This window comes from Corvus brachyrhynchos, unplaced genomic scaffold, assembly GCF_000691975.1.
Source record: "Corvus brachyrhynchos isolate BGI_N302 unplaced genomic scaffold, ASM69197v1 scaffold103, whole genome shotgun sequence".
Taxonomy (NCBI): Eukaryota; Metazoa; Chordata; class Aves; order Passeriformes; family Corvidae; genus Corvus; species Corvus brachyrhynchos.
Window position 1 is genome coordinate 2,868,927 of NW_008237436.1, and position 26,673 is coordinate 2,895,599.

At 35.2% G+C, this 26,673-nt stretch overlaps 1 protein-coding gene across 9 annotated transcripts in view; it reads right to left on the bottom strand.

The window, feature by feature from the left end:
* The window catches only part of NBEA (neurobeachin), a 388,857-nt gene that overhangs the window by 217,243 nt on the left and 144,941 nt on the right, over positions 1–26,673 (bottom strand). For all 9 annotated transcript variants that reach the window (XM_017731325.1, XM_017731319.1, XM_017731324.1 and 6 more), the window contains 3 exons: positions 19,091–19,155; positions 6,228–6,336; positions 2,030–2,196 (listed from right to left, as the gene is read on the bottom strand). In XM_017731325.1, the coding sequence (XP_017586814.1) occupies positions 2,030–2,196; positions 6,228–6,336; positions 19,091–19,155 (341 nt within the window). The remainder of the gene's footprint in view (positions 1–2,029; positions 2,197–6,227; positions 6,337–19,090; positions 19,156–26,673) is intronic.

A 26,673-nucleotide genomic window follows, 5' to 3' on the forward strand; every position in this document is an offset into this window, starting at 1 on the left:
TATCTGTCTAATTAACACCACTTTTTGCATTCTGTGGCTGAGGAGTTCAATGAGACCCCTCTCCATTTTCTACCCTTAAAGCCTTTCAGATCTGCCCACTGAGTTATGTTGGTCCCTAACAAGGCTCAGAGGCTCTTCCACTGGGCATTTCCCTCTCCCTGCTGTCATCCCAGTTCTTCCCATTCACAGTCCACTAGTCCCATGACAGAAGGTGCACTTGTGAGCTGGATCACAAAACTACCATGGCATACATGGCCAAACCTGCAGTGCAAGGCTATTTCCCAGCTGGTTCCTGCAAGTGGGGAATCCCACTTGGAGACCTTTTACTGTCACCATGTCCCTCTTCTCCAGGTTAAGCTGCTGCCTGCAGCTAAAATACAACCAAGCCAACCACTGCACCTAGCACTGCAAGCACCAAAAATGGGAAAGCAGCTCTGCCAGTAACTGAGAAGCAGACAACACTGGGCAAGTTGTGTGACAGGGATAAAATAAGAGTTTCTTTTGGTCAGTGCAAGAAATTTCATAGGTTTGTCACAGGTGTCAAGCTACTTTATGGCCCATCAGAAACTATCATGGACTCAAGAGAAAAAAAGCTGCAGCAAAGGACTGTTGCCATTTAGGATGCCATCAACAGTCCAGGAGATAAAAGTTACTTGGCCCTAAGAAGACAGAGTCACCCAGAAAAGGTAGTGAACAGGAACTGATTTAAGTCTGCAAAGTGCCTGCAGCCATTCACAAAGTCGAGTAACAACATTATTCAAAAATTGTTATTCATTATTCAAAGACATTAAAAGGACTGAAAATTGCATTTATTTTCAGCATGTTCATTTCTCCAGGCACGCAGCTTTAAGCCTCAACTAGACATAACTTGAGCATCCTTTATGAACTAAACCTGTTTTGAATTAACCATATCACAATTTTCTACTTATCATTTTTGTAATTTCCGCCAGAACATCTCTGGTGTTAGACAACAGTTTCTGTAAGACTGAATTTCCACAGTTTCTACCATTTTAAAAAATAAATACATCTCCATCATCATCCAGGAGAGAGTGATTTCTTTAGAAGAAACAGGGGTAATGAACATGAAAAATTTCCTTTTTATTTTAAACATGGTATAACTTCAAGAACAAACTAGATAGAATTACAAAAAGAATGAACAGTATATGTGCTAGTTAATAAACCTCACTGCTGACATGTCAAATTTATTAGTTGGCAACTTTTCTAATAGGCTTAAATTCTATGTAGTCAGCATAAATGCAAATATATTTTTTTAAGAATATTTATCTAGAAAAAAGTTTTTGTACTACCCATCTCAACTATGTTTTTTACTGGAAAGGTTTATCAGAGCTAAAATGGAATTTTCTATTCTCTTCGTGATTCAGAGCAGACAAATAGGAATTTAAATGGGAAATCAAGCAGTAAAATTGTGTTTATCTGGGAGCAGGATTTCTTTGATTTCTTTTGTTTGAGTTTTTTCACTCTGAATAAATGATCAAGTGTTTGTGGCTAGAACGCACAAACAAGAGAGAGACTTGGCAGTCTCTGCTTTCACAGACACGGCACTCGCATGAGAGACCCAGGTTCAAGACCTTGCTCTGAATGAAGGAAAGGAGTAATTTCAGCTCAAGTCCTCCACATGAGGGTCAGCACCTTAGCCACTGGCTATTTTTGTGATCCAGAAGAGCAAGGCTCTTAGTTTTGGCATGATGTATGTACATTTAATTTCACCTCCATGCTGAATAGAATGAACTTTTAAAACCAGTACTCAATAGGGCTCTGAATAAAGCTTCAAATACTGTATCAGTTATGTAGAGAAGAAATTACATATTTTAGATATTTTTAAAATTAATTTTTTAATAGGAATACCCACGTAATTTAGCTGCACTTTGGTTATGTTCAGCTTTGCACAGGCTACACTTAAGTACATTTAAACTCCTAATAAAATCATATTTCAGTTACACAATACCTGCTTCTCTCAAACTTTGAAAGTAATGTTTAAAGCCCCACACTTTTTACATTTGCAGCTTACCTGTGAGAAACAGCTCCCCAGGCACCATGTTTATTTGTTAGTATGTTGAGTATCTTCTGTTTGAGCTGGTTGGCCGTAACATGATCTCGATGCTTAGCAGCACTGATGAGGTGATCACACATCTTCTCCTCCTCTCTCCGGTCAGCCGCGTACTGAGCACACTGCGACTGGGAATGAAAGAGCATCCACTTGATTAAAGACAGGCTATTTATGATTGCCTTAAAATTATTATTTATTAAACTCTTTCAATATGAAAAAAACTCATTAAAGTACTTTTCAGAAGAATAGGACATGTCATTTGTCCTAGTTTCATCCAGCACAGGGTTAATTTTTTACAGAAGCTGGAAGGGAGGAATGTTCAAACCCTAATGTTATTTGATGCTATCTCATGTCACTTGCCAGGGGCAGGAGTAAAGAAGACTGTCTCTCTGGTCAGGGAGAAAGTGTGGCAGGCAAAATGGGGTCCTGTCTTGTTTTACTTACTGAGTAAACCACTTCTTTGTCTTATACCTTTTCTTATTAATATTGTTGCTGTTACTGTTCTCTTTCTTATCTCATTGCTGTTTCCAGTAAATTGTTCTTATCTCAACTCGCGATTTTCACCTTTTGTGCCTCCAGTCTCAACTCCACCATGGAAGGGGCGTGGAAGTGACCAAAGAGTGTCTGGTTTAGGAGAGTCGTGGTGGGGACACTGAATTGTTCTGTAGTTCTGTACTATTTCTAAACCACGACACGATTCAATTGAAATGGTTCTACTACTATATATTATCCATAAAAAAAGCACTCAGAACATGAAAAAATTGAAATACCAAGGGCAAAGGCAACAGAATTGCAATTAAAACCATTAAACTATACACCTCTGCATGTGTATATGTGTGGCCATGCAAGGCTAACCTTAGAAGTTAGTCTTTCTTTGTAAATGTTTCACATGTTGTCAGGTATAAAATACAGCTCTAACATACATAGGATAATATACAACAAAAAACTACGTACACTGATTTTGATCTTTAAATTATATTAAGACCTGAAATTAAAAAGTTATTTGATTATTTTATTACTACAGATGCTAAACTACAAAACTACGGCGTATATTTTCTATTTCATACCACAACAGGCAAAATTTTGATAACATACTACCTCTTCTAAAAACCTAATGGATAAAAAAATCACTCATCTTTTAAACTGAAAAAAATATAATATTTCCATCATGTTTCCTTTGAGAGAAGACTACCTCTAAAATAAATACTGTGGTTCTTAAGTTTCTCACAAATTTGTTTCTAAACTGCCAGAATTCCATAGTGTATTTTTGTTTTCATAAATCCTTTCTTTATGTATAAGGACAATACTTTTCCACTTCTCTTCTCAAAATCATGCTAAGTTCAAACTCAATTTCTCCTCCTCATCAAAATTCTTTCATAATGTCTAAAGAAAGGGAATGCAGCCAGAGTAATCAAAATAAATCCACTAAAAGTAGAATTTTCTAGGTATAAATTAAAGGCTAGATTGTTCTCAAAATAGCTAAATTAAAAAATACCTTTTAAGACACATTTTTGCACTTACAGTTTTTGTGAACCATTTTAGAACGTTTAGCCAACACTCAAAGCTGTAATAGTGCTGAATAGAATCCAATATTCTAGTATTCAAAAGAGCAATTAAAATTAAGTTAACCTCATACCTTATATTTTATTCTTCATATTTCTGCATACTACCCTTTTAGTACAGATCACATTAGCATTCAATAAGATTTTTACAGTGGTCTTTCTGTTGTGTTTACAGACATTATTTCAAGTAATCTATCTGGGAAAGAACAATGGTTACACTAATTCATAAAGGGTTAATTCATTTTTCAATTTATCTTCTTGTACAGGGAGGCACCAATTAGTACAATGATCTGCCTTAGTAATGAGGTTAATATTTCACCAGCTCATTGGACAGTAAAATTAAATTTTCATTTTTCTTCCTGAACAATTACAAAGGTTAACAAAATGAAAGTTAACTGTGAAGTATCCATTCTGGGAGGAATTTTCCTGGCTGCAACTACAACTGGAGTCACAGAGTAAAACTTAGATGCTGGTCTATGGCCTCCCCTCTATGCAGGAGACACAGTAACTTGGTGCAGCTTGGGCCAAATAATTTCACCCATAATGATTCAATTAAAGTTTAAAGGGTAGAAATAAAATAAAATAGTCATGCATTTCTCTAGCTGAGAGCAATGATTAACATGTACTAAACCCCAGGACATACACCTATACAGTTTATTAAAACAAAATGACAGATATACAGCCATGTAGTAGAAAACTACCAGAAATCTCTTTGTCCCTACTGCTTTCAAGTAGGATGAATAATAAAATGTTCAGTTATATTCCCACCATTATTAAAGACAATATATAAAGCATTCTTTCAGACTTTAACCATCACCTTATTTAAGTACTTGTGAATTTCACATTTAAAACAGTCTACATTTTACAATTTTCTTTTATGATTTGCAGTTTTAAACTTACTCGCCTAAAAAGTGTATCTCGGTCTTTTCCTACAGGAAATGTAATGAAAATTTTCATATATGAAAAATGTGCTGGTTTCTTTACCAGACAATAAAACAGACTTGAGGCTATTCCTTTAGGGAATTTAGTTAATATTCTAAATCTTATTTGCTAACAGAAGCTAGAAGTTAATTGAATATTCTCATTTTGTCTAGAGTTCTGACAGATCTTATACCTCAATGTATTCTTCAAAGAGCAGATAACTCAATCTTCCATTGTCCTCTTAGGTTACTGCATGATGCTCTGATAGATATCAAATGTTATTTATTGTTGAGGCAATATGAAACTTCACTCTGACATACACTTAATTGTAGATGCAATTTTATCTACGTTCAAAATATCCAGTATAAGCTTGGTAATAAAGTTGTTGCAATCCCATATGACAAGTGTCTGCTGTCTGCTCTGACAAAATGAAGTAAAGGTTATGTGTATTCAAAATGACAACAGATATCACTGTGTCTCACAGTTTTCAGCTAGGTCAAGGAGCACAAAAACTAGGACACCAAAGTGCACATTTAAGAGAGCTGTTTCAAGGTGATAAAAACCTCATCAAAACTAAGATTACCGGATCCTATTTCTAGTCACCAGGTGCTTGTTGACATTTTCTGACAGATTAATAAAATGATATAGCTATTTATTATCATCAGTACTAAGTCAGTATATCTCACTGCTAATGCTGGTTCACTTGAGCAGTAAAACATGTGGAAATATATGACTGCACATATATACCTACATCTACACCAAGGTATGCAAACACAAGGCAGGTTCAGAAACTATAAAAAACAGTGATGAAATATTGTATGAAACACCATAGTAATGCAAACCCATATTTGATAAAGTCACGCCAAAAATGAAGTCTTAACTTTACACCATTACTTCTGCTTTTTTTTTTCTTTAATAGGAACAAAATTAATCCTGTATAAACAAATGAAAACCTATTAAACTGAAGACATTTTAAAAAACAGGGGGGTCTAACATTTGGATCACTTTCAAGCAATGTAATTTAACTTATTTAGAATAAGAATTATAGACATTTAAGAGTTATGGGAACCAGCTACTCTGTTACATCTTCCAATACTGAATCTTACTGTCAATGGTTAATGATTCCTAACTACCAAGAAAGATATGCAGTATTAAATTTCACTATATAAATTATAAAAAATAAATGTTCTAAAGTGCTCCAAAATTCAAAATGTTCGAAGAAAATGACCTTAAAATATTAAATCTGTTTAACAAAACATTTTTATTTCTTATTTTTCATGAAGTACCCTAAGTGTATAATTGCTTTATTACTGAACTCATACATACTGTTGAAAAAAATCAACAAAAATAATTATTAAGGTAATTTGCATTACTATTTTCAATAAATCAGGAAAGTTCTTCATGAACCAAAGGGTCTACCCTATCAGATTAGACATTCTGATTAAGGCATTTCTTCAAGCTGTAAATGCTTTTATGAATTTCAGTGACAAGATGAGAAATTAAACCCATTCCTCGTGCTTGACATTTACCAAAGCTTTTAAAAAGCAGTTTTGAAATGCTTTCAATGTAAATTTCTTCCTTGGAAGAAAAAAAAAATCTTTATTGCATGGAGTTACAGTCTAGGTGACAACTGACTGAAAACAGAGAAGCAGAAATGCACCAGCTCCCAGGCTTACCTCAAACTCAGCGTGCTTGTGGACATCTTCAGCTCTTTGTCGGTTTAAAATAAATTCTGCTTCATTTGCAACACGCACTATATGGTCTTTCATTGCATGACACAATAATCTAAAATAAGAAAAATCAGAATCAGCCTTTTTATTTGATGTACTTCAAATAAACTATTTCAGCAGATTTACTTAACAATGGAAAAAATTAAAATCAGTGAAACTTCTGTAATTAAATTTTCAAATTAGTTGAAATGAAAAAACAATTTTATCTAAATTTTTCTGCATCGTGAAAGCAGAAAGAAATCACATTAAATGGAAAAAAGTTTTCCATTTATTATCGAAGGGAAAAGTTCTTTATGGAAGAATACATTTTGAGTAAGTCTTTAACAGTAGTCTCAATACGAATACTGCATTGTCATTTAAAAAATCTAGACAACTGCTTAAACTCTTATTTGTACCATTGAAAATATTAAATAGAGGTGTTCCAATTTCAGTCTTAAAAAGTCATGCCACTACTGAAGATTTAAAACTCTATTAAAATTGCAAAATAATATCAATATATTTCACGTTTTTTCAAACACTAGAGTGAAAAGTGCATCTTGTTTCCAAGTTTTCAAGGTATCAGGAATAGAAAAATCTTACTTAAAAAGGAGGAGAAAACAGGTTAAGACTGGACTGAGGCTGAGGATGTCAGTCAGACACATTAACTTAAGACTTTTGTAAAGACCACAAAATACCATGAGGTGCATAATAAAATTGCAGCATAAACAACACTGTTAAAAATGCTCACATCTTTTTGGGCAGCAAGAATGGAACCAGCTGCTTTCTTGCCCTATAGTCCATATCTAGGGTTGGCCATTATATTAAAAATTACTCTGCTCTTCTTATCAGCAGGGAGGAAATATCTTTCCGGATGCAATGATCTGCCAGGTCTGTTTAGGATCAAGAAGAACTGTTTCTTTTTCTGTGAAAGTGGAATATGGTCTGGGATTTTCCTTCTTTCAGCATCAGGGAAAGAATTTCAGTTTCTTCTATTAAGGCTGTGAAAATTTTAGCAAACTCAACCCTAAGGTTGGTGTTTGGTGTTAGAAGCACCACAAGTAAAATTCATTATTATTAGAAATGAAAGTCATGATTACTAGACCTTACACCTGCAAGATGGAAAGATCTGAACTCTGTTCTTGCCTCCTTTGGTGTGTTCTACCATCTGTGAAGGGAGGAAACCACTTACCCTGAGCTAATATTCAATATGTGTGCATGGCAAGGGAAGCCATAAAGGTTGGGGCCTGTGTTTTAGAGATAAAGAGAAGAAAACTTGGATCAAGGTTTCACAGAGGATATTCATGCTTTTAATAACCATTTTTATTATATCTAACCCTTTGCTATTTTCAAAGCAAAAAAATTTTGTAAATTATAAAGTTGCCTACACTGCAGTCTTCCAAATTTAGCTTTATTTTTTAATCTACCCTGCTGGACAATATGCTTCAGTATTTTATTACTGCTAAGTGTGCAGATCTTTATTGTTAAGAGCTAATGGTAGGACTGTCCTCAGATATGGATTAGGAATGAACATTAGTGGGTGTCAAGAGGATGGGGACAGACCCTTCAGTGGTGCTCAGCAACAAGACAAGGGGCAATGAGCACAAAGTGAAACACAAGAAGATCCAGCTGCATATGAGGAAAAATGTCTTTACTTTGTGGGTGACAGAGCACTGCAACAGGGTGTCCAGACAGGCTGTGGAGTTTCCTTCCCTGGAGAAATTCAAAAGCCACTTGGATGCAAACCTGTGCAACCTGCTCTGGTTGAACCTGGGGCTGTGCTAGATGATCTCCAGAGGTCCCTTCCAACCCCAGCCACTCTGTGATTCATGACATAGACAAGCTTCTCTAAAATGAGCAAATACTAGATTTGAGTGTTTAATACCTCTAATGAAATTGTGTATCACAGGTCTTCCCGAAATTTTACATATTATAGTAACAATCTGGAAGCTAGGTTTTCAAAACTGAACACACAGATTTCCAGTGTCTACTGGCTGCACATTCCTTCCTGAATGAACTATGGAATAAATGGAGCATAGTACAAATGCTCCAGCTGTGGTCCAGACAAGAATTCTAGATCCAAATGGCTTCAGGTGAAATGAATAGGCTTCTTAGGCATTTCCTCTCACCAAGAATTTGCTGAGAAAAGATGAAAACTAACTTCAAGCCACTGGGTTTATTATTTGGGAGATCTGGGCAGTTTTTATATCTCAACACCCCCCACCTGCCCAAAAAAGCCCACCAAAAACCCAACAAAAAATCTAAGTGGCCTCTGTTCATGAGCAATGATAAATAAATACCACATTAATCTTGGTTGTATTTATCTGTAGTAAGAAGTGTTCACATTCCCTGTGCCCATTTATGTACCTACAAGTACAAGGACCTTCAAATGGATCCTCAGAGACTGCTAATTCACACAAGTTATAAATAAATCTCTTGCCAATACATAGGGAAATGTCTGTCTGCTTCACAGAAAATGAAAACTTTTATAGTCATGCAGCAGCAGATTCAAATCAGATGGCTGAAATTGCTGGTGACACCATATGTACCTTTTGTTTATTGTCAAAAGTCTTATCTATGGGATATCTCAGTATTATTTCGACTGTGTCTTGCCATTTTCTTCATGCACTCTCACATATCTATCACTGATTGTGACTTCTTCAAGAAAAAAATGAAAAACTGTTTGTACGATCATTAACAAATTAGGATTATCACAAAAGTGAGGCCACAGCCTATTAAAACTGTATCAATTAAATAATATGGCATCAATGTGTGCTAATAAGGGACATACTGTGATTCACTTACCTTAGATGCTTGTATGCACCTAAGGTAGAACTTCAAAGACTAAGTAAACTATGTTTTTCCATCTAGAAGATCCTTAGTAATCATGCTAATCCTAAAATCACTTGACAGAAAGACACTTTGAAAAAAGGAAGGGTGAAAATCCAGGCCATCATTTAAAAATCTTGCGTGGCTACAAAAGAAGCCTTGACCTGGATGCTTTGATTTGCAAATGCAAGAATGTAGGGCTGAAAATAGAAGCATAATAAATTAAAGCAGTTAAATGTGTCATCACTGAGAGGCAGCAACTACAAGGTTGAGGAAGCAACATCTTGTCTTACAGAGGTTTTTGCAAAGGTACTTGCTTCTGTGCTTGCTCTACTTGTTAAAAGAAACTTATTTCTTGATTTTTAAAAGCCCTATTAAAAAATAATTTTTGGTATTGATTTTTAGTTCTAACTGAAAGCTACCATGTATTCTCAAACTACATTCCTACTAAGTAAAAGATAGCAAAACTGTTTACTGGATTATATCATAGCCAGCTAACTCTGATTGAATCTCAGATTCATATAGACACAGCATTACTCAGTGTACTGTCTTAACTGATTTATACCTGATGAAAAAGCGTGATAATGTTGTCATCCTTTGAATACTAACCAATTTATCTAAATCCTGATTAATTCAATCACATGCATGGCATAAGATTAAATAAAAAAAGAAACCTCCAACTTTTTGGCTTGAGAAAAAGTGTCTACAACTTCTTTTGGATTCTCAAAGAAAAAAAAAAGAAATTATTCAGAAAGAATCCCAAATCAGGAGAAAACTTACCCTCAGTAGTATCAAAGGCTTCCAACATATATTTTAAAAAAAATTAAAAATCTCCCTTCACACGCTACAAGTAAGAGAAAAGAACAAGGATCTCTAGGTCAGCAAACTCCCTCCTTCATTGCAAAGGCAGCTACGTCATTCAAAATCTTTCAAATCTTTCATAAGTTTATGAAAGGCATTTTCATGAAATCTACTTCGTGAAATGGGTCTTCAGTGTATGAAAATGTGATTGAGTTTCTTGCCTCCCACACAGCTTTGGAAGGTTCTCTGAAGCTTAAAACTCTTTTACTTTCCAATCCAAATGTATTCTTCAGCAGTCTTTACGGTCTCATTTTACACAAACCTTGCCCTTAGGTTTACACAATTCTTCCTTCTGACAATCTCCTGATATTCCATGTATCCCTATTTATTATGCTAAGTAAACCGTCTCTCTGACTTTTCTTGTGTGGCAAAACAATTGATAAGAGAAGTTTTACTAATATCATAGCTAGATTTTACCTTTTCTACAAGTGCATATCCAAAACTATATTCTAGACAAATTCTAGTTACTATTTACATTGTAACATAATTGCTGCCTTATTTCAATGGAAACTCTTTCTGATGCAATTCTAAAATGGTGTTTCCCTTTTTCTTAGCACTATGTTCTATGATTTTGCACACGAAAATTTCAGTGATAGATTTGTCTTTTACTTCCTCAGATATTTCCAAAAGACCCAGCCATTAGCATATATTTTCAAGAATATGAATTCCATATACTGTAACATTATAAAATATTTATGTAGTACATTACATTGTATAACATTTATATTAATGCAGGTTTGAAACCCACCCAATATATCCTGATTGATATTTCTGTCATCTATCCAACCAGGTTTCCCATCCACAGTTTTTTACAGAGCATTCCCTTTTTGGGGAAAAGTCTATCCTCTATCTTTCCCTGACCATCGTCCTGTACTGGAGTGACCAATCCCAGCAAGAAGGAGCTTGAGGCACAAGAATGCATGTATACTTGCTATACAAAGGGATGACCTAAAATTCGAGAGCTGTACAATTTTTATTCTCCTTTGGAAATAAAACGTGTTCTTTAGTGAGATATCCTTATCACTGTGACTGAGTTAGAGCCACTGTTCTCATTCACTCTTGTAAACCTCATCCTGTCTTAGCAAGCACCACCCTCAACAGACCTAGTAGCTACATTAATGTTGAGACAGTGAGGAATCAGGCCTTCTGGTCATACTTATAAATTTCTACATAAGTAGTACTTCTAAAGCGCTAAGGAGTTTTATGAGAAGTTTCACCACAGGCTTGCTGTACTTTTTATACTCACTCGCAGTAATTCACGATTTACAAAAACAAAAGTCCTGAGTTAAAAAAAAGTTTAAGAATTGACCTTGAAAAATGTTTGGCTTTATCCTGTGTTCTTCAGTTGCACCACTGAAACTCCTACCAGTATTGAAGACATCTGTGCTTGCCAGATGAGCTGATCTCAATCAAGAACTGATAACCAGCAAAAAATCTTATCTCCTCTCTGTGTGCCAATCCTTACCGCATAAGGTAGAGATTAAACGTGACTTGGTAACTTACAGTTTCTCTTCACCCAGACAAGCTTGATTTATATTAATGTCCACAAATTTACAAACCACAGATTAAGTTTCTTTACTTGGAAACAGCTTTGACTTGGTTTTAGACTGAATCAAAAGACTTTCAATAAGGAATCCACCAACAAAGCAGTCTGAAATCACTTGTGCCTCAAATCCTTCTACAGAGAAATTAGCTTTGTGGAGTTTTCAGCTGAAGATATGGAAAAAACTCTAATTAAAATAAACTGGTACTTCATAATAAGCATGACAGGGCTTAAGTATCTGTAGGAATAAATGGTGGGGTCTCCTTAAGCTAAAAATGGAAGAATCTCAGACTTACGAGCAAGACAAGATTGAGAGCAAGTTCAGGACATGACTATTCATAAATATGAGTTATTTGTAAATATTGTTTGGGAGTAGGTAAGAAGTTATTTTAAATCCATGTAGCTAGCTTTCCAGAATTCTGTCCTCAGCAAAGTTACTTTAGAATTCCAGAGTGCTTACACGTTTGTGAAAAAGTATGTGTAACCAATCAGAAACCCCTGTTTTACAGATAATGGAGTTTAAAAAGGCTGGATTGTGGAGTACCACATTCCACGAAGTCATTCAGATAAATAGCCAGTGCCTGGAAGAAGTTTTTTAGTTTTGGAAAAAGAGATGGTGATAAGACTATACACAGACTGTATTGGAAACCTGTAAAAAACCACAAAATGCTTGCAACACATCTAGATGTGAATCTGTACACCTATTAGAACTGAAGGATGAAAATTCTTATCTCACTAGCTATGCTAACTGGGCTTTGCTGCCCTGCAGTCAGTTGTTCCTAGCAATAATCTCACACAGAGAGAAGGGGCTCATTGTTTTTACACTGCTAGATAAAATGATTGAGCTTACGTTGCCCAGTCATTCCTTCATTGGAAATAAACTAAAAACCCTGATCATTCCCAAATAGTAATTTTCAAAATAGATTACCAAATGAACATTTGTTATAATTTAGCTAAGATCTTGCTTCCTCTACTCATTCCTGAAATTCTGCCAACTCTCATGTCCAGGGAAACAGATGTTTCTCTGACTTACTTTCATCATATGCCCATAGCTTAATTTAAAAAAAAAACCAAACAAACAAAAACAAAAAACCCAGCCTGGAAATGTGCCACATCAAACAGTTGGTTTGAAAATTATTACTCTTAATGGCATTCATAAGAAATGAAACCTATCATTGCACCTGATATCTGTAATAGGATTCATAAACTAGTATAACTTGAAGAGTTTGAAGTTCCACAAGATGCAGTACTGCTATGAATACTTTGAAAGTAAATTCCTATACATTTCGGAAAGTAATGTCTAACACGGAGGTCTCATTTCTTGCAAGAGAGGAATGATGGGAGAGAAAAGTTTGAAATTATAGCATGCAAACACTGGCTATGGATCTACAACATAAGGACATTGACAAGATAAATTTCATGAAAGGTAACTATTAATGTTTCAGAAATGTCAAAGAAGGTGTAACAGATTCAATGAAACTCAGAGTTGACTACAAAGAATCTGTTCCACTCCCCATAAAGATTTTCTATTTTGCAGAGGAATTTTCTAAATCAAGAGGAATCTGTCTCTTTGAAATAGTGTTTACTGGATAGTAAACATCCTTGCCCAGCAGTTATAACTGATGGCTTTTATCTCAGAATCAGCATCTGCTTTGAGATATGACCTGATCAGGCAATGCTAGGGGAAAGGATACCCCAAAACCTATAACAGATCCTAAGAACCGTAGGTGTACTGACCCCACAAATACACAGATGGTTACCATAACAATGTATGCTTTGTCTAACACAAACTACTACTCTGGAGGTAGGACAAGGATGGCTATAGTAAGGGCGACAAGATTATGAAGAAGCACATGTAAACAAGAGACCCAAGCTCATATATGGCTGGAGTAGAAATACAGACATTCAGTGCTCACTTTTACAGAAGTATCTGTGACAGGAATCCTCTACTAAAGGAAGACGATATTAGATTTATCTAGGATAAATTTCCATAAAATGCCCACACACAGTTAATAAAGGATTCCTCCAATCAAAAGTTACACTTGGTGAGGGTGACAATAAAGCACTGGAATTTGGTTATATCTGTCAAAGACAGAATAATCAAACATCATTTTTCTTATTTATTTATGGTTTCTCACTGCTACTGCTTCTCCAGTGTTATTTTCTGACTGTATTTGCGTATATTGGATTTTGCACATCAGACCAGAATCCTTTGCAAGTTGTTCTGGTAGCCCTGAGCTCCATATAGTCTGAAGACCAAATATTTTGCAATCTTGGATGATTCAGGTGAGGTCCTCATTCTGTCCTGTAATCCAGATCATTATCAAAACAGAAACAAAGAACAGTATTTATTTTGGACCCTACTACTAAATCAGTTCTTTGAGAGCTATTTAGAGACCCAACTGCAGATGCACATCATAAATCAAATGTGGCAAGTGGCACTATAGATATAACTTTTAACACATGCCTGAACATTTAAGTATTGCAGACAGTGAATAATGGCTGTGAAATAATTTACCACAAACCAAACACATTAGAACTGCCAAACTGCAACAGGGGATGTCCAAAAGAAAATTTGATGAAGTTACCCCACAATCCCAGTTGAGGTAACAAGGAAAGAATATAAGCCTTTATGAGCCTCCTTTCAGGATTGAATCAGCAATTCATCCAAATTTAAAGAAACACTAATTTCCAGACTATTTAAACATTGTTATTTTTTCAAAATATTTCAACAAAACAAGGTTTAAAAGGAAATGGCTTCCTGTGAATTTTAAATATGCTCAGAGATCCAGGTAGGTGGAGACGCTAAAATATATATTTTCATGGCTAAAGGCAGAAAGCACATTTAGGTACAGAGATGGAATTACAGAAGCAAAGTTTAAAATTTTAAATCTGAGATTAAATATAGTCTCATCTTGCCTTAAATTTATATTATAATTAGACTACTCCTAATTAAAATGAAGAAATTATGTAAAAAATAAAGGAAAATATTTAAATGAAAGGAACAAGATCATCTCTAAAGAGGTGAGTGTTGTGAAAGCATAAAGGGGGATGGAAATGGATGATGAGGATAGTAATCAAGCTCTGAAAGACTTATAGATCATGACCTAAAATCCATCTCTTAGGCAGGATAGATCCCTGTGATACTCTGCTTGTCAAAAACATCAAGCTAAGGTACAACCAATTAACCACAAACCCTGGACCCCATTTAAGTAGTAAGCTTTTTACCTATTTAGCTGTCCATCCATTCAGAATGTAGAGTTCTAACTCTGATGCACAAGTATTGTGGGACCTTTCCGGTATCAAGATAAATGATGTTCATTGCTACTCCTATGACCATAAATCTGATTATCATTTTTATCATAGAAAGCAAACAGGTTGGCAATGGATGGTTTAGCTTTCGTAAATCCATGTAGACTGTTATCAATCACCTTCTCTTTCAAGCAGCCAGAACGTGTTTCAAAGGGATTGCTACATGGTTTTCCAAGGGACAGAAGAAAAAATGACAAGCTTTTCCCTGAATTTTGAGGACTGCTTTAAAGATAGGTGTAACATATGCCTTTCTCTGGGAACCTAAGACCTGCCCCAATTTCCTTAACTTCTTGGATCAGTGATTAGCCTCGGAAGGACTTTCACAACCATCAGATGTACCCCATCAGGTATCATGGGCTTGTACGGGACAAGTCATCTCAAGGAATTCTTGACTCAAACCTTATCCTTATTAGATGTCCTCCTTAAACCCTTTCACTTAAGAGAGAGCCTTGATAAACCTTAGTGAAGACTGAGGCAAATAAGGAATTGAGCATCTCAGTCATATATGTGACTAAATCATCCACCTCATTCAGCAACAAGACATTTCCCTCAGTCAGCCTACTAATGAAGCTCTTGTTGTCCTTGATATCCCTTCCAAGTTTCATTTCCAGCTGGCCACTGGCCTTCCTGAAAATATCCCTTACATGCTCATGCAATGCTTCTAAATTCCTCCTTACTAGCCAGCTTCTAGTTCCTCCTCCTGTGTACTCTCTTTTAGCATCAGAGCTCTACAATAATATCTTTTTCTGGCCTGTTCCTGCGCTTGGATAATACTGTACTTAAAAGCCTGACACCTTTGAGAGCTACTTTGACACACACGTTTGCCTCCCATGGGATCCTACTGACCAGTTTCCTGAATAGGCTAAAATTTGCACTCATGGAATCTCTATTCTTCTGCTCTCAATCCTCACTTCCCTCAGGGCCTTGAACACCACTATTTCATGGCAACTACAGCCAAAGGTGCCATTAATTAATCACATTCAATAATAATTTTTGCTTCCTGGTAAATAGCAGATCCAGCTGTGTGTCGCTCTTAGCTGTCTCCTCCTGTATCAAGAAGTCATCCCCAGCGCTCTCCAGAGGTCATCAGGAAGATTAAAGATCCCCATGGGGAACTAGGGTTTGTGATCCAGATACTTCTTCAAGGTGTTTAAAGAATGCTTCTTCCTTTCCCTCACTCTGAATGAGTGGTCTGTAACAAACTCTCACCATGACTCTCCTCTGGACTCTCCTCTCCTGTCCTGCAAGTTATCAACCAGATTATCTTCCATCCCACTGAAGAACTCCAAAAATCTGAACTTCTTCTTCAGAGAGAAGGCAACACTCCCTCCTTGCTTTCTCTGGCTATCTTTTCCAAGGAAATTGTCTATTGCAGCACTTCTGTCATGCACCGCAGGCTGTCCCACCAAATCTTATTCATTCATTCCAATGACGTCATAGTTTTGTGATCACATGTGGAGTAATTTCTACTCCTAGTTGCCCAAGATGTATGCATTTGTATATATATTTACTTGAGGTGGGTGCTCTTATTTCTTGCTTTTGTCAGTGAGCAGCCTTTTCTTTCGACCTCATCCATCACTACTCCACTTAAATGTGGGCTGTAGTCTCCCTCACATATCATTCCTAAAGAAGTCTTTTCATGTCTCCTTTCACAGCCAACATTGCAGATGCATCCAGCTTTAAAATTATGAAGCCTGCTTATGTGTATACCCCAACGTAAATCTGAAATCCTAATTAAGCTGCTGTCATTGAAGCTCTTGACATGTGTGATACCCTCAACATCACACATTCATAGCAGGAGACTGATTAAATAGAAGCATGAAGTTCAAGATCATAACCAGGATGTCACTAAATCTTTCAGGTGTATTACATATCTTGAAAGAATTAATTTAAATCTATAGTCAGATCTCTTGTTACACTAAAGGCTGTTAACAACAGTCCTATTTTTAGGAAGTTGTATCAGTGTTCCTATATTGAATTCCAAAACTGTGTGTTTTTCAGATCTTCCAAAAAAAACATTATCTATACCAAAAAACCCTAGAAACACAGTATATCAACAAAGTTAAAATGCAAATGAAGTTTGTTAAAGTATCAGGAATACAAATGTAATTGTTTAAACTACAACTAATCTGAAATATTTTATTTAAGAACATTTCTAATACATTCAAAGATCCAAAAGGCATTTGAATTATTTCAAGGAGAAATAACAAGAGTTAGGTACTCAGAAAATCACCTTATAGCATCCATATATTAAAATATAAATGTCTAATTGAATATATTAAAACCATGATCCTCTGCATTACATCTACACATTTTCATACATATTCAAAAGAAGAATCTTTCTCAAAACTTTTGATTTATTAACTCAGGTCTCTCAAAATCTTACCCAGAAAGTCCTTCAAAATCATCTTAGTCTTCATTTTGCTTTTAATAATTTAAAATTCAATCATTATTGCACAGTGATTATATGCAATTTTACATCCCATTAACCCTGCTTTGTTTTAATTATAAAGATCCTTTGTTAGATTCCTTTAAATGATCCAGTTTATAATTCCAGGTTATCCTAGGGAGCACTTTAATTCAGTTGCACATTCATCAACTGTTTATGTCCTGTTAATTGTTGACAACTGCACAATTGCATTCTCTAGCTATGATTGATGAATTGCATTCACAAGTTTAGCTATTAAGCAGAATAAATATTTATAACAATTTTCAGTTAAAGGATTGTTATCTTTGTCCCCAAAAGGGTAAATTAAAAACAAACAGGCTGATTGCAAAGAAGAGCATTCCAGTAACGCACACACACTTATACTAAAACATCTTTCTGAGAAAAGCATAGGGAGGAACATGTGTCCAAGGGCAGTTTGATTAGACATTCCTTTGCCTGGATTTAAGGAGCGGTTCTTAAATGCTACTTGTTTTTGAAAAGTCATTGTTAGAGGGGATTAAAAGGTTCACTGGTATCTTAATACCTGACCAATAAAAATACGCATGTATAGGATTCATTCAGAATGGTCATTCTATCAATAGTGAGCATTCAGTAATATCTGACCTCAACATCCTGGCTGAGAAAATGAAAAAAAAGGTCCAAGTGGTATTGCATATTACTATCCAAGAACATAAGCTTACTATAATTATTCAGTCTGTTGCCAGGTAAGATTTGTTGTACAATGTGCATGACCCACTCAGGTAAGCCCAATTGCGGTGTAAAAACTCATATTTGCACTTTATAGCAAGAAGAATTTCCAACGGAGGGAGTTAAGTTTCCTACTGCTATATGGCACTATAAACTCAGTGTGCACAGGGAATCCAGGAGAATTTACACCAGCCAAATGCTGGGTAATTACAGGCTCCTGTGTTTTTGATATTCATATTCCTATATTTCTATACTCTGATATTTTCTAAATTTCATTTCAAATAAATGCATGATTTAACCACTGAAATATCAGCTAGACAAAATATATCCTACAATAAAGAGAAGATTTGATACTTCACTTTGCTAATGAGACATCATTCGCAAAAAACAGAAATCACACATAAAATGACAGCATCTCTTCAACAGGTGTATTGCTATTTATTTTTTTTTTAGCTGCACATAAAAAAATGTGTAGATTCAAATGGATTTAATGTATTGGCCAATACAAATCAGACACATTGCACAAGTGGTTTTATTTGTCTTGGGTACTCCACTACCAGAAGGGCCAAAGAGTCTCCCTTTGCTTCTCAGCTTGCTGGCGGGAAGTACTGACAAACGATGTGGAGAGTAGAACATATAGAACTAAAATTACTTGAGGACTGATAATATATTTCATAAAAAATTTCAAAATCAAGGAAGCTCATATAATGTTGCGTATGGTTTACAGGACTCAAATTGGACTGGAAATTCTAGATAAAATAATCATGAAATTATCGTATAGAGAAGTATGTCTGTAAAATGAATGCTGTGCTCCTAAAACAGATGGAGCGGCAGATGGTTTTACAGATTGAGCTCCCTGGACTGTCTGGGTAAAACAACCTTGCTGCTCTGGAGAATGGTGGTTCAATTCTCAAATAACCCTAAACTTATATACAATTCAAGGGAATTCTATTTCCTTCTGTCAATAAACAAAATTTTCAAAATTTACACACTTAAAAATTAAATATTTACTACATAAAGTATCTATAAAATAAATCTTTTAATTAACATGGCCTTTTCACAATCTTTTTGGAACAGATGGTGAGGAAGTATTATCACCCAGTGGAATAAATGCAAAATGACTACTTGTTCAAAAGCTTTAAAATTCATTACCTTCCTTCATTGATGAGCTCAATAAATGCAAGTCCTGCATTCTTCTGAATAGAATTTTGCCATTCCTAAGAAGATAAAATATAACATGATCAAAACCTAAGGATTTTAAACCACATTTTTGAAGTTGACCCTGATGACTTCCTTAGGAGATTGAATTTAGGAAGAATTTCTTAATTCTCCCCAACCCCCCCAATGAAGAATGACCTGATCATGTAAAAACTGTAATTCATTCAGATTTTCAAATAAATTTTAGGTGGTCATGTCTTCTGTTTCACCCCTAAGCAAACTTTAGTTTCCTTGTCTAGAGAATATGGAAACACATCATGTTTCTCCAGTTCATGCAGTTGCCCAATGAACATTAGTGCTACAAAGTACCTTCTTCAGGTTGCTTCACTGCTACACCTTGTACATTTTATTATATAGGACAGGCAATAATCCCTGTAACATCCATCCCTCCTGGAATTCAATTTTTGCTTCTTTCCAATTATAAGTGAAAACAAAAGCAGCCTATGATAACAAACTATTAGTTTTTAAATTCTTTTACAGTTACCATGGATTTCCAAGATGGAACTTCAGACAGATTTAAACCACATAATTGATATTAAATTATAACAGGCTTTTACTTCATATACCACTAAGTTAAAGAGAAGTTTCTCGATGCATCACAAACAGCTTTTGTCATACAACCCACTACCTCTATCACACCAAAAGATTTCAGATTCCTGAGATGAAAAAGGTGGAGATCTCTCTCAAACAAATAAAGATTACTTTCTTTTGCAATAATTCCTTAAAACTTTTCTTTAAGAGCAATAAACATTTCCTCTGCATTATAATGAAAAACAAATCAAAATACATTAGCTGGATTACAGTTCACAGAGAGATTTCCTAGCTTGAGACTTCATGTTATTAATGGGTAGAGGGTTACAGTTAAAGGACTATTCAATTTACATTTAATTTTTCCCAAAGAGTAAAAAGTCCGGCAGAAATTCCCAATGCTTGTTTCCTAATATGGGCAAAAATAAGATGGCTTGGCATAGATAAGGCAATTTTCTCAAAGAGTAGCTGTGAAATCTAGTCACTAATCAGCAAAGTGCTTCTTACTGATTACATGAAAATTCACAAATTTTACCAAGTCATGCATCTTAAAAAAATTCCAACAACAACAATCTTGTAGTCATGATTGTTTTATAAAAGGCAAGCTACTAAAATACCCAAATAATGAACATACTCTTGACCCATTGCTGAGCAGGTAACTCCTGGTTAGGGAAGACAGAGTATCAGCACTCAAGCCTCTAGCTGGTAAACTACAAAACCATTGTAACAGGTCCTTTCTTCAGTGCTGTTGATTTTGTTATTTTTCAAATCCAGTAACTGAAGCCAATGATATTACTCTTGGAAGCAGTTAAATTACGTGTGTAGAGTAGAATATCACTCTGAGAAACTAAGAATGCAAGAATTCTATTACCTAAACACAGGCCCCTTGAGACACTTTAAGAAACAAAAGTCTGGGTCAGAGATAGTGTTCAAAGTGTAGCATTTTTTATTTCTTATCAGAGCCTTTTACCATACTCTATAAAAACCACTATTAGCTTTTTCTTTTGAGATGCTTTTCTGCACCACAGCTGCTATGACTTTGCAGTCAGGAAAGCAGAACTGGCATGACTACAAATCAGGAAGGAAGTTGAAAAGAGAGAGGAGAAAGGAAAAAAGGCTTCCTAAGACAGGTAGAAGAAAGCATGCTAATTAATTTTTAAAAAGAAACAGAGGGTCTACCTGTGTCTGCAAGAGCCCAAGAGATTCCTGCAAGTATTTTGTCAGATCGTCCTGCCCAGTGCAAATGTCTCAGATTCTGCAGAAGATCCAAAATGGCTGACTGGATTTTATGTGAGATATCTTAAAGTGCATAACAAGCCATTAAGATATGTATATGGAAGTGAAAAAATCTCTTCTTATATCTCCATAGGTGGAAAATCTCATCAATTTATCTGAAGTAATTATTAATGACAATAACGTTTGAAACTTTCCCAACTATCTACCCAAAACTAGTGAAAAACATGATGCAGAAGCAGAAAGAAACCAGGATTCATGGTTCATGTATTGTTTCACTACAAAGTAGCTACTACAAGATTTACTAAAGACTCTCAACCCTCCATTAATTCACAACTAAGGGAATAATTATTACTGCCACAATTTCCTCTCACTTTTAGGCATAATTTAATGTAACAGATTCATGATCCTGAGAGATGACCTGTAATTGTGAAGAGGTACCTGGTTTTCTTTTTTCCACTTTATTTTTAAAAGATGCAAACAATAGATTGAAAATGCTCTGCAATGCCAGCATTAGTTACCTTTGCAATGGCCATTCATATCATTGCATGTACTTCAAGAACTAGATTAAGATGTGGAGCAATTTTGTTTATAGCATCTTGAATTCCAAAGAAATCATTCTCAACCCCCAGATGCAAGAAGTGGAAAGATAAACACCAAATGAAATGGATACAGTGACAGTAGTTGGAAGATTTATGCTACAGCCGAGTGGAATCACAGCACAGTCATTTGGTTATTAGCAGCTAAGTGCTTGAATGACTAGGCTACATCTTGTGTGGTTTTGGTATAGTTCTTATCGTGAATCTTCTGAGCCTTAGAGCAAGAGCTTGAAGCCTTTTCCATGCCTCAAAAATGCTGGTGCCAATTACATGCTGAAGTAATGGAAGCCTTTGACAATATCATGTATGAGACAACTATTTCTATACAAGAATGCATTGATCTTTCTTTGGGGCTCCTGCTTGGTAGGGCAGTGGGGATGACTCAGAACAAGGTGGGGTGTAGAAGACTCAGAGATAGAGGCATGTTTAGAGACTGTCCAACACAGTGCTCAAGAATGATGACATCACTTCTTTGTACTAAAAACAGAATCAAAATTTAGTTTTTAACTTTATTCATGCTGAAACAAATAAAAAAACTGTCTTCATACATAATCACTAAACATTATAACTTTAGACATTCAGTTCAATTACTTCCAGCATGGTTTTTTTGTAAATAATTTATATTATGCAAAATTCTACTAAATTCTATTAATAAAAAATGTACTAAATTATTACAATAATGGAAATTGCCACCTTCCTATACCCACTTAACTTCTCCTCCTCATCTATTCTGTCATCTCTTGAAAAGTGTCACTGCATAAAGAATGCATCAGTACTATTTCCTTGAAGAAGGTTCAGACTGAAACCTGTTACAAAACTCTTCGTGCAGAGGACAGGAGATGAATAACATCAAGATGAAAGTAAAAGGCTAAAAATACTAAATAATGAACCAAAACACAGTACAGATATTACTTGAAATTCAGTTGTTTTTCTTATCATGAAGTACATTCATTTATTCTCTGATATCATTACAATTTTTACTTTTGAGTGTATTTTCCTAGTTCTATTTCTTTAAAATTCTCCAATCTCCAGTACACATTAAAAAAAAAAAAAAAGGAAAAAACAGTCCAGACACAATTTATGAATAAATTTAGCAACATCTTAAATTGCTAACAGAAAATTCACACTGGAAAAAAGTAGTGGAGGGGTGTAAAAGGAACAACTAAGCTTGGCATGTTAAGAACTTCTTTTAGTTTATATTATACTTCTTTCCAAATAATCTTTTGCTTACAATTTTTAAATTTTTATTCATGATGTCTAGAAAATATCTTAAACGGTGATTCTCAGAGTTCTCTCACCCTTTCCACTTTCTGCAAGGAAGTCTAAATTTGTGTCATAAATTTCAAGTTTCTCAAAGAAGTGCAGTTACTGAATGGAGAGATACCTGGTGAAGTAATCATCCTACACTTCTCCTTGAACTACAGGTGCTACTAACAATAAATTGTGTCCTCATTGGACTTCTCCATGTCTTGAATTGATCTGAGGTTTATTTGTTTTTCGTACTGAACATTAGTGAATTTTCTAGTCTAAGACACTGATAACTCAGTTGACACCTCAATTCTTTAATCACTGTATTTTAATTAAAACTTATTGAGACAGATGAAATTCTATTATATCAACTTTCTTCTTTCTAGACCCTAGAATATATTTGGTGGAAAATCTTGTATGGAGCTGAACAGGTGCTAGCTTTCATCTGGAGAAGGAAATGGAAACTATAAAAATGTGTTTGCAATTCACAACATGCACTTAATTTAGCTTGGGATTGAACTCCATGTTGTGGAGTTACCTCCTAAAATCAACAATAACTTCATATCCAAAAATCACCAATAGCTTGCTTTACTTCATTTAGGAGGAAATATTCAAAAGAAATGTTACAAGATGTAGGAAATGTTTTGTGGTTTTTTTATGGCAAAAAACCATGTCCATTAAAAACAGGTAAAAACAGGAAAACTGACACAGTCTCATAAATTTTTGAGATGATTATTCTGTTTTTAAGGTCATAGAACTGTCCCTACCAGTCCTAGAAGAATTTACCGAAAGATATTGGAGTCTTAAAATCTTGCATTATTGTTTAGAATGAGAATCAGTTCTCAGAATTCCAGTAACACTGCCTGTATACTTCCCTCACACTCACATATGATATGCTGATAGAGGATAAATAAAATCTATCTTTGGTCTACTATTCCAATAAATTTGGGTTCAATTTTAGGCTTGTGTAATTGGTCATCCATTTTAAAAGTGGTTATTTCCCACAATAAGCAAGTTGCAGAATGACTGACGACATCCTCCTGGGAGGAAAATCTGCAAGTATTTGAATACTCCTGGCTTCTGGCCAAATCACAGAAAGGAAAAGAATGTGAGACTTTCAAAACACTATTTATGTGAACATGAATTTAATAAAACAAAGGTAATAGAAAGCTTTAGATTTCAGTTTCACAAGACTACAGCCTCATTTTTCCTCTATTTTCTTGACTTGAAATAGTAAGTTAATTTTTCACTTTCTTGGAAACATACAGACCCATTGCCCTTATGATCACCTGTGGTAATTGCCCAATTTATCTTGAAAATGAAGTCAAACATTCCCAGAGGAACATTTCATTGGTATCTTGAAAGAAAAGAGAAAAAAAAATCTACAATTGCAAAAACATTTATATTATTTAAACAACACTAGGGAAATGGCCAATTTAGATGATACAAAATTAACCTTCATCATCCTGTAGAAATTCTGCATATCTTCTAATACAGACAGAAGATATGTGCTACAAGATACACATATCTCCACAACTTCTAGAGCTTACTTCCTGACTGGAAAAATTTTTCATTTAAGAGATGCTAAAATTATTATTAACAACATGTATGCTATGTATGGCTATTAATTCCAAAAGCCAATCCACTTTTTACTCAACCACTTTTTGATGTTAGAGGTAGTTAAGTAATTTGAAGTGTGCCAAAAAAAAAAAAAAAAAAAAAAAAAAAAAAAAAATCTTTGGATATACAGAAAACTACTCCTCATATTATCTTCATTATAGTGAACCTCCTGAAAACTATGGTATATTTACTATTAATGATGGTCTCAGTAATGAGCTTTTGTACCCTTTCTCAGCTCTTTAAGGAATACCAAGTGACTCTGGCTTTTCAGGCATTTCCTTCTGATCGAAGATCCTTCTCAATTGTGTAGGCAGCTTTATAGAGAAGTCAGGGGAAGATACCTTACCACATTAAGATATGGGGAAGGTGATTCTTACAGTTTTCTGATCCTGCCTGTTTTGCCATGAATCCAGAAGTTGTTCGGATCAGCATCTCACTGATGTGTATTCTTTAACATTTTCTGACAAAAACACTCTGACAAGGACAGGGAGGAGAAAGGACCAGAAGTTTCATGATAACTCTGGTATAAGATTAAAAAACCAACATCCTGCTTATTACTAAAAGCAAAACACAGAATTAGTTTGGTGAATATATGGGAATCTGTAAGGACACCTCGCAGAATGATGAAGAAAGTAAAGTTGCTCAACAAGTAGGAAAGAATATACTAATGGTTTCCATTTGTAAGTTAGATTATCAGAAGCAGATGAACAAGAGATGAAGACAGATTGGGCTGGAAGACATTCTACACGTGGACAATGCAAGAAAATTCTCTGATACCCCTTTAGTGTATATTAAAAAAAAAAAAAAAAAGAAACGGTAATGAAAAACTATCATCTTTTGGAAAATAGTTTTCCAGATAATTTACCAGAATTCCTTAAAGAAGGTGAGAAAAGTTGAGGTGGGGAAAAACAAAAAAAAAACCACAAAAAACCCTCCCCCAGCAAACAACCTAATTTTAGAGAAAAAAAAAAAAACCATATAAAGGGAAAATTTTTCTGCTTCTCGTGTGGCTTGTACCAGAGCTCATTTTGGAAATTACTCTGTGTATAACAAGCTATTTGTGTATAGGCTATGTGGTGGATTATGAAGAGCCCAAAATCAACATCAGAACCTAAGTACGTGTTTAAGCTGTACCATATTTGATACTGCGGAAGGACACAGTAGAAATATTGCTTCTCTCTCAATGGACCTTTATGTAGTCCAAATAGGATGAGACTATTATTAGAAAGTACTAGCTTTACCTACAAAGATTTTGGTTATTGAACTTAAATTTGAGCCTGTGGTAAAGTGTGAAGATACAAAGCCTCATTTTGGAGAGACATTGCTGACAATTTCATACACATTTCTAGTGCCTTGTCCAGCACACGAAAATCTGTGGTGTTTTTTTGCTCATTTAAACTTCTTGCTATTGCTCTAATTTCTCCCATCAAATGCCAAAATTCCTTTCTTGTATCTTGACTGTCACAGAGGCAACCTGCCTTTCCTAGAGCCCCAGCCATCCGATCTGCCCCCTGCTGTAAGATATTGGTTTCATGGCTACTCTAGAAGCATAATCAGTTAAAAATAACTTTTTTACTCTTAGTTAATTTTTGGTTTGATGTGACTGTTTCCACCATTATATATATTGATGAAAGGGATCAAGCAGCAATATGGAGCTAGGCATGGAGAAAATATGATACATCTGCAAGCGTGATCTTGGCCAGAGAGAAGCCTAAACTGACCACTAAAACTGTAGCCTAAGAGTATGATTCCATTAGATGCAGAGATCTGAATTTACATCTTGCTGCCATGAAAACATGAGTTGTGTTTTCTCTTTTCTCCTTTGTGCTCCCAGTTTTTCAATCCTGAGTCCTTTTCTTCAAGTAGCTCTGGTGGCTTTTGAACAAGGCCCTCAGTCAGCTTAACCCACTAAACCAGAGGAAAAATGGCTTAGCAGTTCTCACACGTGTTGTTAGTCTTGTAATATCAGCACTGGTACAAAAGTGGGGTTAGAAGAGAAGAAGCTGCAGGATGGAAGTAGAGTAGCAGATGCAGAACTCTTTGTAAGAATAAATGTTTTAAAGATATGCTGGAAAAAGGATTATTGAAACAATGAGTTTCTGTACGTCTGCATGTGTGTTTCTCTGCATCATTCTCCTCTATAAAACCAAATTTTAATTCAGACTTTTGCAGTGATGTTATATGCAGCATTGTCTCCTATTTGCACTAGTATGAAAACAGAGACAGCGGATAATGCAACAGGACAAATGGGGAAACACAAGCAAAGGTAAAACACCCAACTCATTTTGT